Source organism: Falco punctatus (assembly GCF_963210335.1).
Source record: "Falco punctatus genome assembly, chromosome: 8".
Classification (NCBI taxonomy): Eukaryota; Metazoa; Chordata; class Aves; order Falconiformes; family Falconidae; genus Falco; species Falco punctatus.
In genome coordinates this window covers 63,299,465-63,313,042 of record NC_137588.1, presented here as the reverse complement: position 1 = coordinate 63,313,042, position 13,578 = coordinate 63,299,465, and the positions used below count along the sequence as shown (strand labels likewise).

General features: G+C 43.9%; 1 protein-coding gene across 4 annotated transcripts in view; it reads left to right on the top strand.

Moving 5' to 3' along the window:
* The first annotated feature begins 372 nt into the window (after positions 1 to 372).
* The window catches only part of P4HA2 (prolyl 4-hydroxylase subunit alpha 2), an 82,285-nt gene continuing 69,079 nt past the window's right edge, over positions 373 to 13,578 (top strand). For all 4 annotated transcript variants that reach the window (XM_080400459.1, XM_080400460.1, XM_080400461.1 and 1 more), the window contains exons 1-5: positions 373 to 499; positions 1,588 to 1,691; positions 8,813 to 8,912; positions 10,667 to 10,763; positions 12,819 to 12,970. In XM_080400459.1, coding sequence (XP_080256585.1) covers positions 8,831 to 8,912; positions 10,667 to 10,763; positions 12,819 to 12,970 — 331 coding nt within the window. In that variant the 5' untranslated portion in view covers positions 373 to 499; positions 1,588 to 1,691; positions 8,813 to 8,830. The remainder of the gene's footprint in view (positions 500 to 1,587; positions 1,692 to 8,812; positions 8,913 to 10,666; positions 10,764 to 12,818; positions 12,971 to 13,578) is intronic.

Sequence of the window (13,578 nt, the reverse complement as noted above, 5' to 3'; positions counted from 1 at the left end):
CAGGGCTGCCCCTTCCCCACACGTACACCCCAGTCATGTTCCAGCACGGACATCATCTTCTCATGTCCCTTGTAAACTCCATTTTCCTTCTCCTGAGGAGACCAGCAGCTGCCCAAGGGGCAGCGCAGCCGGTTCCAACCGCGACCCCACAGAAGAGGCTTTCAGAGTCAGGCAGGCGGTTTTTAGAAAGCAAGCAGGCTTTACAGGTGCTTTATTTCTCAGTGACATCCGCTTTTAACCCGGGAACACCCCGCCGCCAGGCCGGGCCTGGCCCCACGGCCGCGCCCCAGGGGCCTGAGGTGACGGAGGGCGCCGCGGGGCGCCGCGGGGGGCGGCGAGGCGCGTGCGGCGCTACTGGCGGCATTACGGTAGGAGGGGCGGGGTTGGGGGCGGGGCTTCAAACGTGGCGGCGGCTCAATAGGAGCGGGGCCGGGCGCGGCGCGGCTGGAAGGGCCGGGGCGGTTCTAGAAGCGCGGCGAGCAGGGCTGCGGGCTGGCGGGTGAGCTGCGCCGCGCTCGGCGGGGCGTGGGCGGGATGGCGGTGCCCCGGGGTGTCTGGGCTGGCGGTGGCGCGGCCGCAGGTGAAGCAGCGCCCGCCCCCTGCAGCGCTGAGGGGCTGTAGCCCCCCGCGGGTGAGCCACTGCCGCAGCCCCCTCGGGGCTTCCCCCCCCCCCCCCGCCCCGGGCGGGCGGGCGGCCCCCCCTGAGGAGAGCGGGGGAAGCCGGGGCCGGGCTGGGGGTCGGGCCCCGTGGGGGCAGCGGGCTCGGGGCTGACTGGGAAGGAGGGCCCGGCTTTCAGGTGCCGCGGTTCTGTGCTCGCCGGGCCCCCCCGGGCAGCGGCGTGGGCAGGCGGCGGGCGCTGCCCGTGCCCCTTGTCTGGGGGAAAAAGCCGAAGATAACAAAAAAAAATTACCGGGTTTTTCTCAACATGTTCGAAGTGTTATCGTTACCAAAACGTGGCAGGGCTGATTCCCCTTTTCCTTGCCCTTTGGGGTGTGGGGTGACTGATGCCGCCGCTTGGGAAGGTCCCGGTGCCCGCCGCGTTGCTGGCTGTGTGCGCTGCCAGCTGCACGCTCGCAGGGCAGAGTGTAGGGTGCCTTGTGCTTCACAAAGGTGTTCAAAATCTGCTTGTTCTGCTCCTGTCTCATTCTGTTTTAACCTGAGATTTGTTTTCCCAAACATGCTTGTCCATGTGTGTGGCAGCGGGCGCAGCTGAGCTGGGGTGACGGGCCGGGGGCGCAGGCGGCCGCCGCGGCGGGTGCAGTGCAGCCTTGGTGGAAAAGGGCTGTACAAATGCAGTGGAGAGCAGCCTGGTGTCAAAGTTAGTTACCACAGCTCAGCTGGGGCACAGTAGAGCAAAACATGCTTTTGACCAGACAGGAGTAAGTTTATTTCAAGCAGCAAAAAATGCCCTTGTAACCTGAAAGCAAGAAGGAAAGACGGTGTGTAAATAAAGACAATGTTTGGAGCTAACTCTGTGGTGTTTGGTTTTCCTAGCCCAGCATCACCCGTGTTCTGTAGCAGTACAGAAAGTAGGCTTCCCTAGGAGACATTCTTGTAACAAAACCTCTGGCCCCTTAATTTTATAGGTGCTCTGTGCGGGTGAAGCTGAGCTGAGAGGCCACCACAGCCATCTTTACCAGGGTAATACTTCAGCTTGCTGGCATTAAGGACCTAGGAAATAATCCCACAGGTACGTTGAAAACATATATAGCAACCAATAACTGCCACTCATATTTTACAGGCAGAACATTATTCTACAGCTGTAAACTGGCATTGCTGTGACACTAAGAGACAAGAATTTTGCTTCTTGCTTATGCCATAATTTCTTGATTTTCTGTTTTTTTAGTGTAGCTGATCATGCTCTGGGAAGCAGTGCAAGGAAGTGTGAGCCCAGAGTATGATTATGTATTTCAAAGACAGTAACAGCAGAGGGAGCACAATTTACCATTTAGTGTAAGAAGTTTTTTGCTCTAGGTTGAAGTCAGGAATCCAGTCTGTTTATAATTTCCATGCTGTGCATATTGGCAAGCTTCCAAAGAAGCAAGCTGTAAACATAGATGTTTTTCCTATGAATAGTTCTGATTTTTCTGTATGGTTTTCAATATGTCTGAGAAATGAGAATGCAGTGTATCGTAGGGGGCAGGTTCTGGGGTGATTTCAGAATAGTCAACCCCTGCACCTCTGCGATAATGTCTGATTGTAATTAAATTGCTGATATTCATTGAAAGAAACAGTTTGCTGACAGTAGACCTTTTCCTACACCCCCCCCCCCCCCCCTTATTTCTGAACAGGAGGATATTTTCCCTAATATTATGAGCCTGTGGAAGGTTAAATATCATGGTAATATTAAAATTATGGGATTTGCAAAGTAAAATGCAGTCTAAATTTTAATGTTGAAAAAATAAGCTCTAGTGGAAAAAGAGCATGCAGTTTTGCCATCTTCAGTGACTGTGGGATTTGATCTAGGCTGTTTCATGGGGGGTGAGCTTGCAGATACTGCAGAATAAGATGCAGGCAGATTTGCTGTGCTGTAGACTAGCGTGAATTTTCTTGCCTGCTGGAGTGCAGAAGAAACATTCTTCGTTATGGTTTTCAAAAAAACCTAACTGTTGGGAGCTAATCAAGATGATTAATTTAAGATTGTTATAATGAAGTATGGCACAAGTTGTCCCATATTAGAAGAAATTCATACAGTTTTGCATGAATGTGCTGTATCCTTGTTAATGTGTGCAGGTGGACAAGTTTTCTTCCTTTTGGCTTGCCTTGAAAAGTACAAGGTAATTGTGCCGTATTGTTTGTTAGCCAATTACAGTTGTTTTCAGATGCACATTAAACCCTTTGGGAAGCAAGGTAGTGATGTTGGCATAAGCCCATTTGAGCAGTAAGTGCAACATGTACTGGAGAAGGAGCTGGGAAGCAGTTATTTGATGATGGAGGAGAGAGAACTCGCTTCTGAGGAGGCACCTAATATTGAAAGGGAGCACTGCCTCTCATGTCTCCCTGGGCATGGCAGAGAGCTAGCTATTTGTAGCAAGGTAACTAGCTGCATGCTGCACCGGTGGTGGTGTGAATCCTGACATGAGGTTTGAGATATGATGGGGCAGTCTGAGTGGGGCACTGACAGGCGTTTATATCCAAAATTCTGTGGGTCAGAGGAGTAGCTGAATGATGGATCATCTGAATTGATGTGGATAATGAATTTTGGCTCCGAATTACTTGTTTTGAAGTCTTCAGCTAGTGGTTGCTTTCTTAGGATAAAATTAATGTTTCCTTAGTATTTAATAATTTTTTAAAATAGTTTTATAGCTGCCACAATGTGCCAGGCATCTCCTGACTAATGTATCAGGCTAATTTGCAAGAATTGAAAAACTGCTTCAACCTGGATGGTTTTTTATGACTGCTTTTCTTAGAGAAGCTTGTCCTTGGCAATGTCCTGAAGATCTGTTTACAATTAAGCCCATCTTTTGGCTCTAAAAAAGTATGTAAGCAATCTTGCAGGTTTTCTTGTACTATTTTCCACTTAAATATAATTAGCCTTATCTACAGCCATCAATAGTGATAGATTGTTGCCTGCTTTTGAAACTCCATTGTTTGGGGAGGGGAAAGGGAATGAAGCCAGTTGCACTGTTACTACTTCATGCTGTGTCTGCAAGCAGTAAGACAGGGTAGAAAGCAGTGGCATTTAGAGAAGTCTCAAATGGACTTCTCTCATCTGAGAGTTCAACCTCAAATTGCTGTTTGAGGATGGGCCATTCTTCAGAGCCTGGCATGTGGGCCTCTGCCGTATGTGCACCAAGAGCCAATCTGTGGCCTGATGTGACTTTGAAGTAGTGATTTGCTTGTTAGATTTTGCCATGATACTTTAAATTTAGATACATGTGGAAACAGCATTTTAGCAGTGATTTTCCAGGTGTTTTTAATAGCATAGGCAAGACCAGAAGAGGAAATGGGCTGTAACCCTTACTTGTGTCATCAGCTTGTAGGCTGTTGCATCCTGATGGTTTACAAAAATGGTATGTTAGATTTTGACAGTATCTAGTTATAATACTTTGCATAGCAAACCTTCTTCCCCTGTAGCAAAGTGTGGGTCTGTAAGAATGGAATCTTAACTAGGGAATGGTAGTGTACCTCAGGTGCTTGGAGGAAACCGTTGCTGTATGCTCTGGGGAAAAAAAAGAAAAAAACCCCAAACACCCAGAAACCCCACTCAAAACCTGGAAGAAATAGAAAACTAGATCTGTTAGGAGTAATTAAAATTTGTCATGAAGGAAACATCACAGAGAATGTCTGATGACCTAAGATACTGACAGAGCAGTGATTCCTGCTGTGAACTGTGCTCAGTATTAGTAACATTTTGATGTGGTGAGCTGGCAGTTTGCAGACCAGCAATGGTACTTAGGTTTTTGACTGTAATTTCATAAGGCTTAATGAAGTATTGCACACTTAGTGTTCTTTTTTCACTTCTGATCTATCAATTATACAAGTTCTAATTGTTATCCAACTGTATTACTATCTTGGAGTGGCTGTGAGGTAATGTTACCTGAGTTCTGTGGGTTGGAGGCTTGAATACAGACTTGGGAAGAAATGCATTCACAGGGGCTGAAATTAACCCTCTGAAGCTCCCCCCAGTCTTTGGAAAGGAAGGTGACTTTGCTGGTAGCAGTTTGGAGCAGCTAAATCACACCCCAGTTCTGTACCTCCCCTGGAGAAGCCCCATAGCAAAGGGAGCGCTGTCATGTCTAAGTAGCGGAGGGAAGAAATACTGCAGGGTTTTTTCTGGAGTTAATGTGATCCAAATGAGAGTTCACAATACAGCAAGTCACACTGGCTAGATTTGCCACAATATGCAACAGTAAGGGGTATGACTTTTCTTCTTTAGACTGCATTGGCTGGTCATGTTCCACTTAGTTTAATTCTCCTCCATGAGAAGTCTGTGCAAATCTGGAGCCTGGATGAAGGGCTTGTTTTTGTTAGTCCATTTTTAGTTAGGCTATCAGGCAATTGGAGGGTTTCTTCTGACTTGTTTTTTGTCTTCTGAGGACACCCTTATCTGTTCACTCCCGTCAGTTCAATTCCCAATCAGCCATGAGATAGCACAACTTGCATCTTCGGTTACCTATCCTGTATGCTGCTACTATTATGTCACTTTAAAAGGCAGCAGAATGCAAATCAACTTCCCTTGTACACAGTTGTACCAACTGTGAATGGTACTTGCTGAGTCTTTTTTTGTGGGGTGAAGATGGAGAGAAAAGTTCATGTTTTTAGGGTCTCTAACTTCAGCTTATGTGGGTAGGTGTGCTGCCTGCTGTCTAAAGGAGGGCTCTGAGGGTCATGCTCTTGTTCTGTGGCATACAAAGGAGACTGCATCCTATCAGTTTGATCAAAAGTGGGAGCCCTGAAGTGACTGGATGAGTAATAGCTTCTTGTTTCTTCTGACCTGAAAAAAGTCCTCCCTTTGGCTCATGTGGGAGCTGGCTTGAATCCGCCATGACTGGATATGAAATTTGGGGTGGATGAGAAACTGATAAAGTTGGTAGATGTGCAAGAAACTTTTGTAGGTCAGATCCATGTTTTTATTTTCTTGAATAGGATTTTTTAGAAAGCTTATTTAATAAAGAATTCTGTCTAACTTGTGGAGAAAAAATTCCATCCTGGTCTATTTTGTCTAGAAGAACCTTTTTCGCCTCTGCCAGTGCTCTCTGAAGTCTGACAGCACTCTTTCCAGTGGGAGCAATGAATCATTGAGGTCTCACACTCTAAAGAAGTGTCTGTACAATATCCATTTGGTTGGTTTTTAGCTTTGCTGGCTGGCACATTCAAGGGAAGGAAAGGAGCGAAATGTTAAGTATCTGTTACTGTATGCAGAGAAGTTTAGTTCTATCAGTGTTACTGGGACAGTTTCTCATTAGCGAGAGCTGTCTTGCGGGTAAGGCAGTGGTGTACGTGCTCATCTCAAAGGTACGTGTGGCCTTAGGAGCCCCATGCTGATGGCACTTGCCGTAGCCTGACAAGCCAGGGCACTGTGCTGCTTGTCCTGGGCCTTCTTAAAGCCCAGCTCAGAGCAACCTGAACTGCCTGCTTCAGCTCCCGCGTGGGGAGGTTCTTGCAGCCCAAGGCTGAATGGAGCCCAGCCGCTCTGCACAAGTGCTTGCAATCTGTTGCAGAGGGATGTTGCTGTTACCATGTAAGTATCCCTTTAATAAAAGGAGACCCTAAATTCACCTGTCCAGCATGATGTCTTAGTCATTTGAAGATGCTGTTGAAAAAAAGCCAGGAATGTGGGTTGTTTGTGCTACGCAGACTTCCTATCTGGCATTTCTATGCAACTAAGTTCTTTCATTCTCTGTTTGAATAAAACACGGTGGCTTTATAAACATTTGTCTCAGTTAGAGGTAGGAGGTGCTAATGTCCCTTCTGCCTCTTACCCTCATTGTTAGCAGATGGTTTAGCTGTGGTGGGGTGGGCATGCATACGTGTGTGTATGCACACATGCTTGTGCTGTCCAAGAATGTGGTTATAATATTATGTTCAGCCTCCTGTAGTTCGTTATTTGTGCTGGTTTTCCAAGTAACAGCTGTGAAAAGAATGTGTACAAACAATTTGAAAACCCTGCAGCCAGGTGTCCTTGTTCAAGCAAGAACTGAGTTCTGTGTTTACTGAGGTTTCTGTTTATTGACTCAAGTAAATCTGAGTAGGACGGAAAAGCTGTTAAAGATCTGCTATAAAGACAAGCTGCTAGCTGTAGTAAGTGTTCTTGGCAGATGTCCTCATCCATGAGAACATGGTGGGGAGGTGTAGAGCAGAGAATGTAGAATTCTGTTTTAAGAGGGAAAAATCCCTTGTAATTGTTTTGCCAGGTTTTGTGTAGCGCGTCCAAAAAACCACTCTGCGAAACAATGACAGGCTATGCAGATGGGACAGTTGTGGCTTAATATATCCAAATTAATGTACTTCCCAAGTGCTTTTGACTTGCTGTGCTTTCTGCTACATCACTTATTGTGGCTTTTAGTATTGGCAGACCTCTGCATGGTACTATTCATTCAGCTTTGCTCAATTCTCAGATTACCCGTGTACTAGTTCTGAACTAACTTAAACAAGCAGTTTGGGAATATGTGGTTTGCAGGGGGGGTGAGAAACAGAAGAGAGAAAGGAGAATACTTATTATGATGCCATGAGACATTTTCCTGCTTACTCATGCTTGCAAACTGTTGTGGTAAATGTTCATGATTCCTCACGCAGTCTTTTAAAGCAATCAAAAGAATAATTAAAAAATAATCACCTTGCCATGTGATAATAAATAGCAGAGAACAGAGTAATTACTAATGTCTTAGTGATGATAGTGATCACTGATGGTGTGTTTGGTGTTTACATCCTTGGCACTGGTGAGCTCAGCTGAGGGTGAGGGCTGCTATCATGCTGTGGGCTTAAAAACCCAGAAGGAAAGGGTGATAACCACCTTTCACTTCTGTCTCATGATGTGCAGGCAGATAGATATATAGAGCCCCAAGGGAACAAGGAGCTAGAGTTGTTCAAGAATTATCTTATTTTAATACCTTCCTACTTGCTGCACTGCTTGAAATTTTGGGGTATTCTGTGTTTTTTCCCTTTTGTTCTCTGCTCTATCCTCCTTTCTCATCAGATTTGTGATGCTATTTTGCCCCAAATAGCTGCAGGTTGTTTACTGTATTTGGAGTCAGAGCAAGTTGCAAGTGGTCTTTTCCAGCCACCAGTTTACCCAGTTATGTTGGGTAGGAGAAAGGAACTGCTTGTTGAATTAAGGCGAACAGTTGTCATCATCCTTCTGCCACTGCGTGCATGGGTGTTCTGACAGCTCAGTGTTTGCTGAGCAGCGGTGCTTGTATGTGGGGGCTGGCTGTGGTGGCTGTTCCTGATCAGTGAACAGGCGGTTCCAGTGAGCTGTGGGCTGATCCAAGTGCAGCGCAGGCTCCTCATAAATTCTGCGTAGGAGGCAGTCCTGGCCATCAGATCTACCAGGGGAATTATAGCTCCCAGGAGTCTGTTCGGTACAAACCTTGCATCCCTTACTTCACTTGGCTACTACCTTGTCTGCCTGTCTGCTCAGACTTTCCCTTCCATGTCCTATGTGGGTTGTGCTCTTAGAAATACGACAGCTTGCTTTCAGCCTCCATCTCAAGGGGCTAGGTTTCTAAGCTGGCACAGCCTTTGAAATACAGAAGTCATAAGGGTTGTGCCCAGAGGCCCATGTGCTGGAAAGATGCATCTCGAATAAGCAGAGCTGGAAATTTCAACTTCTCCCACCACTGCTGCCACTTCCACACTACAAAATGCTATATTTCTCTATTTGGCTGTCTCACTGTTCGTATTTCTAGACAGTAACTGAGCTTCACAGTATGCTAGAAGTCTGACCATTTAATTTAGACTTTTGTTATTATTGGAATACAATACAAATTTTCATACTCTCCTATTTTCCAGCTATAATTGTGCATGACGTGGAAGGCACTGAGCTGCCCTTGCAGGAGATTTTGTTCTCAGTGTCTCAATGGACAATATATTGCTTCTGTCATGTAAACCTTCTGTGGACTGCAGTGTCTTCAATGTAAATACCAAAGAGTATACCAGAGAGCATTTGGTTACACATTGAGAATGTGTTAAGTAACAGCTTCTGTGGTCAAAGAAGACTTTTTCAAGCTTTACTGACTAGAATTCAGTCTTTCAAGGACCTAAATAATTTTCATGATGGTGAAATGACTGAAGAGGAAGAATAATGCCTTGGATTTTTTTCTCACAAATATTAGTCCTTTTTAGCCCTCCTTTTCCTTTTTGCTACAGGTTTGAGCAATCTGGAAGATGAAGCCCTGGCTACAGTTGGTGTTCTTTACCTGCATTTTCCTGGTCTGGCACACAGAAGCAGAGTTCTTCACCTCCATAGGTATGGAAGGAACCAATGCACAATGTTGTGATGAAGTTAATGTGATTGCAAAAACTGAAGTTTACAGTTGCAGCACATGGCTTTCTTCATATGGCCCTATCAAACACTATCTATGTTAGGAAAAGCTACTCTGCTGCATCCTTGATGCTATTCCGAATTGCAGTTTTTGCATCAGTGCAATTTGTTTGCACGTGGGTAACTTAGCACATTGTGAGCAACATGATACAAGCTTCTCCAGGGGCTCTGTCAGTTAAGACAGTGCCTGTGTTAAGAAATGTGCACCTGTTGTCAACTTGAACACAGTACAGACCTTATGGTAAAAAGTGCAGTTCTGAATTTGATTTATGAAAATAATTGAAGTGATAAATATGTGGAATATTTTCTTTCACAGAACCTGAGATCTCCTGTCTTCTCAAAAATCTAGAGTGAGGGGTCAGAAGGAAAAAATATCCCCCTTACCTTGTGTGTGTTTTGGAAGACTTGAATAAATACCAAAGAATTACGTTGTTATAAATTCTGAAAATTTATTTTTATGACAACTTAGTTCTTGTGTGCTAATGGCTGTGATGCAACCACGTATGACTGGTAGAGTGAAATAAAATAAACACCAACAGAGGTTTCTGCTGTGACTTGGTCTAATATTTTCCTGTGGAATACTGTGGGGAGTTCCCCCCCACCCCCCCCCACCCACCCCCCCACCCCACCCCCCGCAAGGATATTAGAGATTAACTAAACTGGCTGTTCTCTAACATATGCTTTGAGCTTGGTGGAGCTGTGTTTCTGAATGGTAAAACTCAAAGCTGCTAGTGGTTTCTTTTGCACCACTGTGTGGAACCACTCAGCCAGAGCAAGGCAATGGTGTTTCACTACCGAGCTCCAGCACATGCGCCTGTGCTCTGGAGTTGGCTAAACAGTATTTAACTACGTGTATTATTTGGTTTTCTTTTTCCTAAGTAGCTTTTTGTACAAAGTTACTGTGAGGAGTCACCTTTTCTTTACACTTAGCTGTTTCTGAACCTTTCCTAATGCTGAAAATAGCACAGCATGCTGACTTCCATCTGCTTAATCATGCCTCGTTAATAATTACTGTGGAATGCTGAAACTAATGCTGTGGCTGCATTTATAAATCTCATCCGGTCTTTCAGTGTTTGGTCTTTGAAAAGCAAAATTTGTCATAGCAATTAGGATTGACATGCTAGCAATTTCCACTAATGCTAATCAGGAGAGAGTATGTGTGGCAGTCTAGAAACTTTAGTCTGAAATTCCTTTGTACTTCATGTTAGGCTGTGTTTCCACAGTTACCCATATTGAAAAGCTGTAACCTTAAGTGATGCCAATGGTTACACTAACAATTTATTAGTGTGACCTAATCTGTATCCATATGTAGAACAGATGCTTTGGCAACTATTTGGATCTTTTGTTGCTTTGACTCAATAGCTGTATTAATGCTAAACCTTTCTTTTGACTAGCTTGCATACAATTATAATACTAAAGGTTATTTGGAGGCAGTTGCAGCAAAGGTATGTAAGCCACTGAAACTGGGATTTTAAAAGCCTCTTGAAGCATTTAAATGCCAGACCTGTATGTATAAATAGTTGTTGTGGTTTACAGGCATTGAAGTGCACACCCTCAATTTGTCTGTTCTTTGTGGTGGTTTTAATAGCCCTAGAGCATTTAAGGTCTGTCTTCTGTGCTGTTGGAAACTGTTACTTTTTTAGGTCTGATTAACATTTGCTCATACTCTTGTTTTTTAGGTCAAATGACAGACCTGATTTATGCAGAGAAAGACTTGGTACAGTCTTTAAAGGAATATATCAGAGCAGAAGAGACCAAGCTCTCTCAGATTAAAAGGTGGGGAAGAGGTTTGCATAATGAAGGGTGACAAAATGGCTCATCTGTGTTTGATTACACTACAGCTTTCTGTCATTACTTCTTGCTGCTGGATCTTGTTAGTATTTCCTCAGAATCAGTGATACCATAGGTACTCACTTGGTTGTAATCTATTCCCGTAAACCTGTAGAGAAGGAGCCCTGCTTCAGATGTCATTTAGACTTTGTCTGCTTGTTTAGAAACTGCCTGCTGGGCTCTTCCCACTTTTCCCTTTCCTTGTACCATTACAGTGCTCCTGTGGAGAAGACTACTTATGTCAGAGGAGCCTTGCCTACTTGTGAGTTAAATGCCTCTGGGTGCCAGCGCTCTGTGCTGCCTGTTGTTTCACAGCACTGGCACTGCTTACGGTGAAGTGTGGCAGTTGCATTTAGTGGAGCATGCACTGAATCCCCAGCTTCCTTCCTGTATTGGCTTTCCCCTCAGGGACAGCTTTCCTGCCTTGTTCCCATCAGTTGCTGACCTGGCTACAGCACATCTGAGACATTATCCTCATTGCTTGGATCACTTGAAAGGCTCTTGCTGACAATCAGTGTTCTCTGTGTCCCTTGGGAAGACTGTTCATGCTTTCTTGAGCTGAAAGTAGTATCTAATAGGGCGTGACACTAGTATAAATGAGGTCCAGGTGCTGTAGAGCTGAGTGTCTTTAAATGGAGCCATGTTTCAAAAAAATTTCTAAACTCCAGGCTATATGTAGTGTTTTGATCTTCCTTTGGGGCTATAGGGTGGGGATGGGGCTATGGAGCAGTGAAATGATAGGCATGCCTTGGCACTTGTATATACACAGATGTTAATTTCTTGAAAAGCTGCCTTTTCGAGCAAAACATTGACGTGTGTGAATGCTTTTTTAATGTGTTAAGTGTTCAGATGATTTGTATTTTGCTGTATTTGTAAGCAAGAGTATTCTATCACTGCGTCAGTATTTGAGTCCTTGTACCCTGCTAGTGTGTGAAGCATATACTTGGTAACAGAGGTGCTAAATTCTATCATTTGAATATAGTAACGCTTTTCAGCATTGTGTGTTACTTCCAAAATTCAAAATCATTGTGTTGTGAGTAGAGAGGCTAGAACTTGACTGTATTATTTGCAAAATAAATATTAGGAGCAGTGAAAGTCTAAAAAGGGAGTGCAGGTAAGACTGGTCTTAAGTATGTTGTTAGATGATCTGATATCCCTGCGAAGGACCTCTGGAATCTTTTGTTTTCTATTGCAGCATCACATACAAAGAAGCTAGGTAGTCTGACAATATTTTATCTGTGCTTATGTGAAGTTGTTTGTAACCATAGTTCATTCATGGCTTACTGAATTTGAGATTACATGATCAAAGGGGACTTATGTTCAGTTATTAGCTTATCTCAGCAGTGTTTTCTTCCTGTTGAGTATCAGAGGAAGACGTAGCTTGGCCAGGTGTTTGTGTTGAGGGATAATATGAAGGGCAATAGAAGAAATTCTCACTGTAGCATCAGCAATGTAGTTGGCAGTTCAAATGTACTGTGACCAGAGGATGAAGTTTCCCACTAACTGCTGCTTCAAAGCTGTGACCAACAGTGTAATCTGGGTGGCTGACAGCACTGCCACTGTACTTTCTGAGGGTTTCCAGTCTGAAAACCAAAGTTTAGGATTTAGTTTCTGTAAAGCTAAAAAGCTCTTGGAGTTTTATTTATGTTTTTACTAAGATAGATAAATGACAGTCATGGTGATTGTGTGCTCTATGTCATTGTTTTCTGAAGTGTATTGTGCTGAAAATTAATGGCTAGACTCATTGCAAGTGACATGCATGCATACAGTAGTAAGGCTTGAAGTAGTAAGCAGGGAAACAAATCCCTTTTAAAAGAAAGACTTGTAATTTACAAATCAGTTGTACTTCGCTTTATCTTTGTGAAGTTGAAAGCTTGAGAGGTAGTTATGATGGTGAAAGCAGCAATAAATTGATTGTAGCTGTGTAATTGGAATGACTTAAGAAGGAATGTGTGCATTTGTAAATTGTTCTCAGACTGAGGTATACACTTCCCATTCCAGCTGGGCTGAAAAAATGGATATACTGACTAGCAAATCGACCTCTGATCCAGAAGGGTATCTGGCACATCCTGTAAATGCATATAAGCTGGTGAAGCGTTTAAATACAGACTGGCTGGAATTGGAAAACCTAGTTCTTCAGGATACAACAAATGGTAAGTGGGGAAAATATCAGGAGGTAGCCTTATGACACAGTTGCTGCTTATATTCTGAAAAGCTGTGAACTCGGCTGTGGTTTAAATATTGTTGCTAAGCTTGTTTGAAACTTAAACTAATGACTGGCCTCCTGTTTACACATTACCCAAGTGAGTGAAACTTGCCACTGAAACACATTTCAGCCAGGACTCAAGCTGGTACTTGTTTTGTTAAGGGAAAAAGGGGAGAATAGGATATGCTGAAGTTGTTGGCTATGTTGACAACTATTGTTTTATGCCTAGTCTTGAGCTTTATGTTCCTTTATATGTAAAACTCACTTATCTCCTTTCCCAGTCTGTTGCTTATTTTCATGATCATTTTTTTTTGACCATGTTGATCAGTATGTAAGACTTAAGAATCAAAATGAGACCCATGCTGCATCGTTGAAGGCATTCATATCAGCCCCAGCATTGGAGTTGCCAGATGTTGTAGTTGGTCTGTTGATAACAGGATAATACACAATTGCTATCGGTGAACCTAGCCTTCTGAATCAAATGTTTCCAGCACTAATCTTTGGTTTTGCATCATTGTCAAAGTGTCTGCCTGAATTTGCTTCCACAGTTTTGTT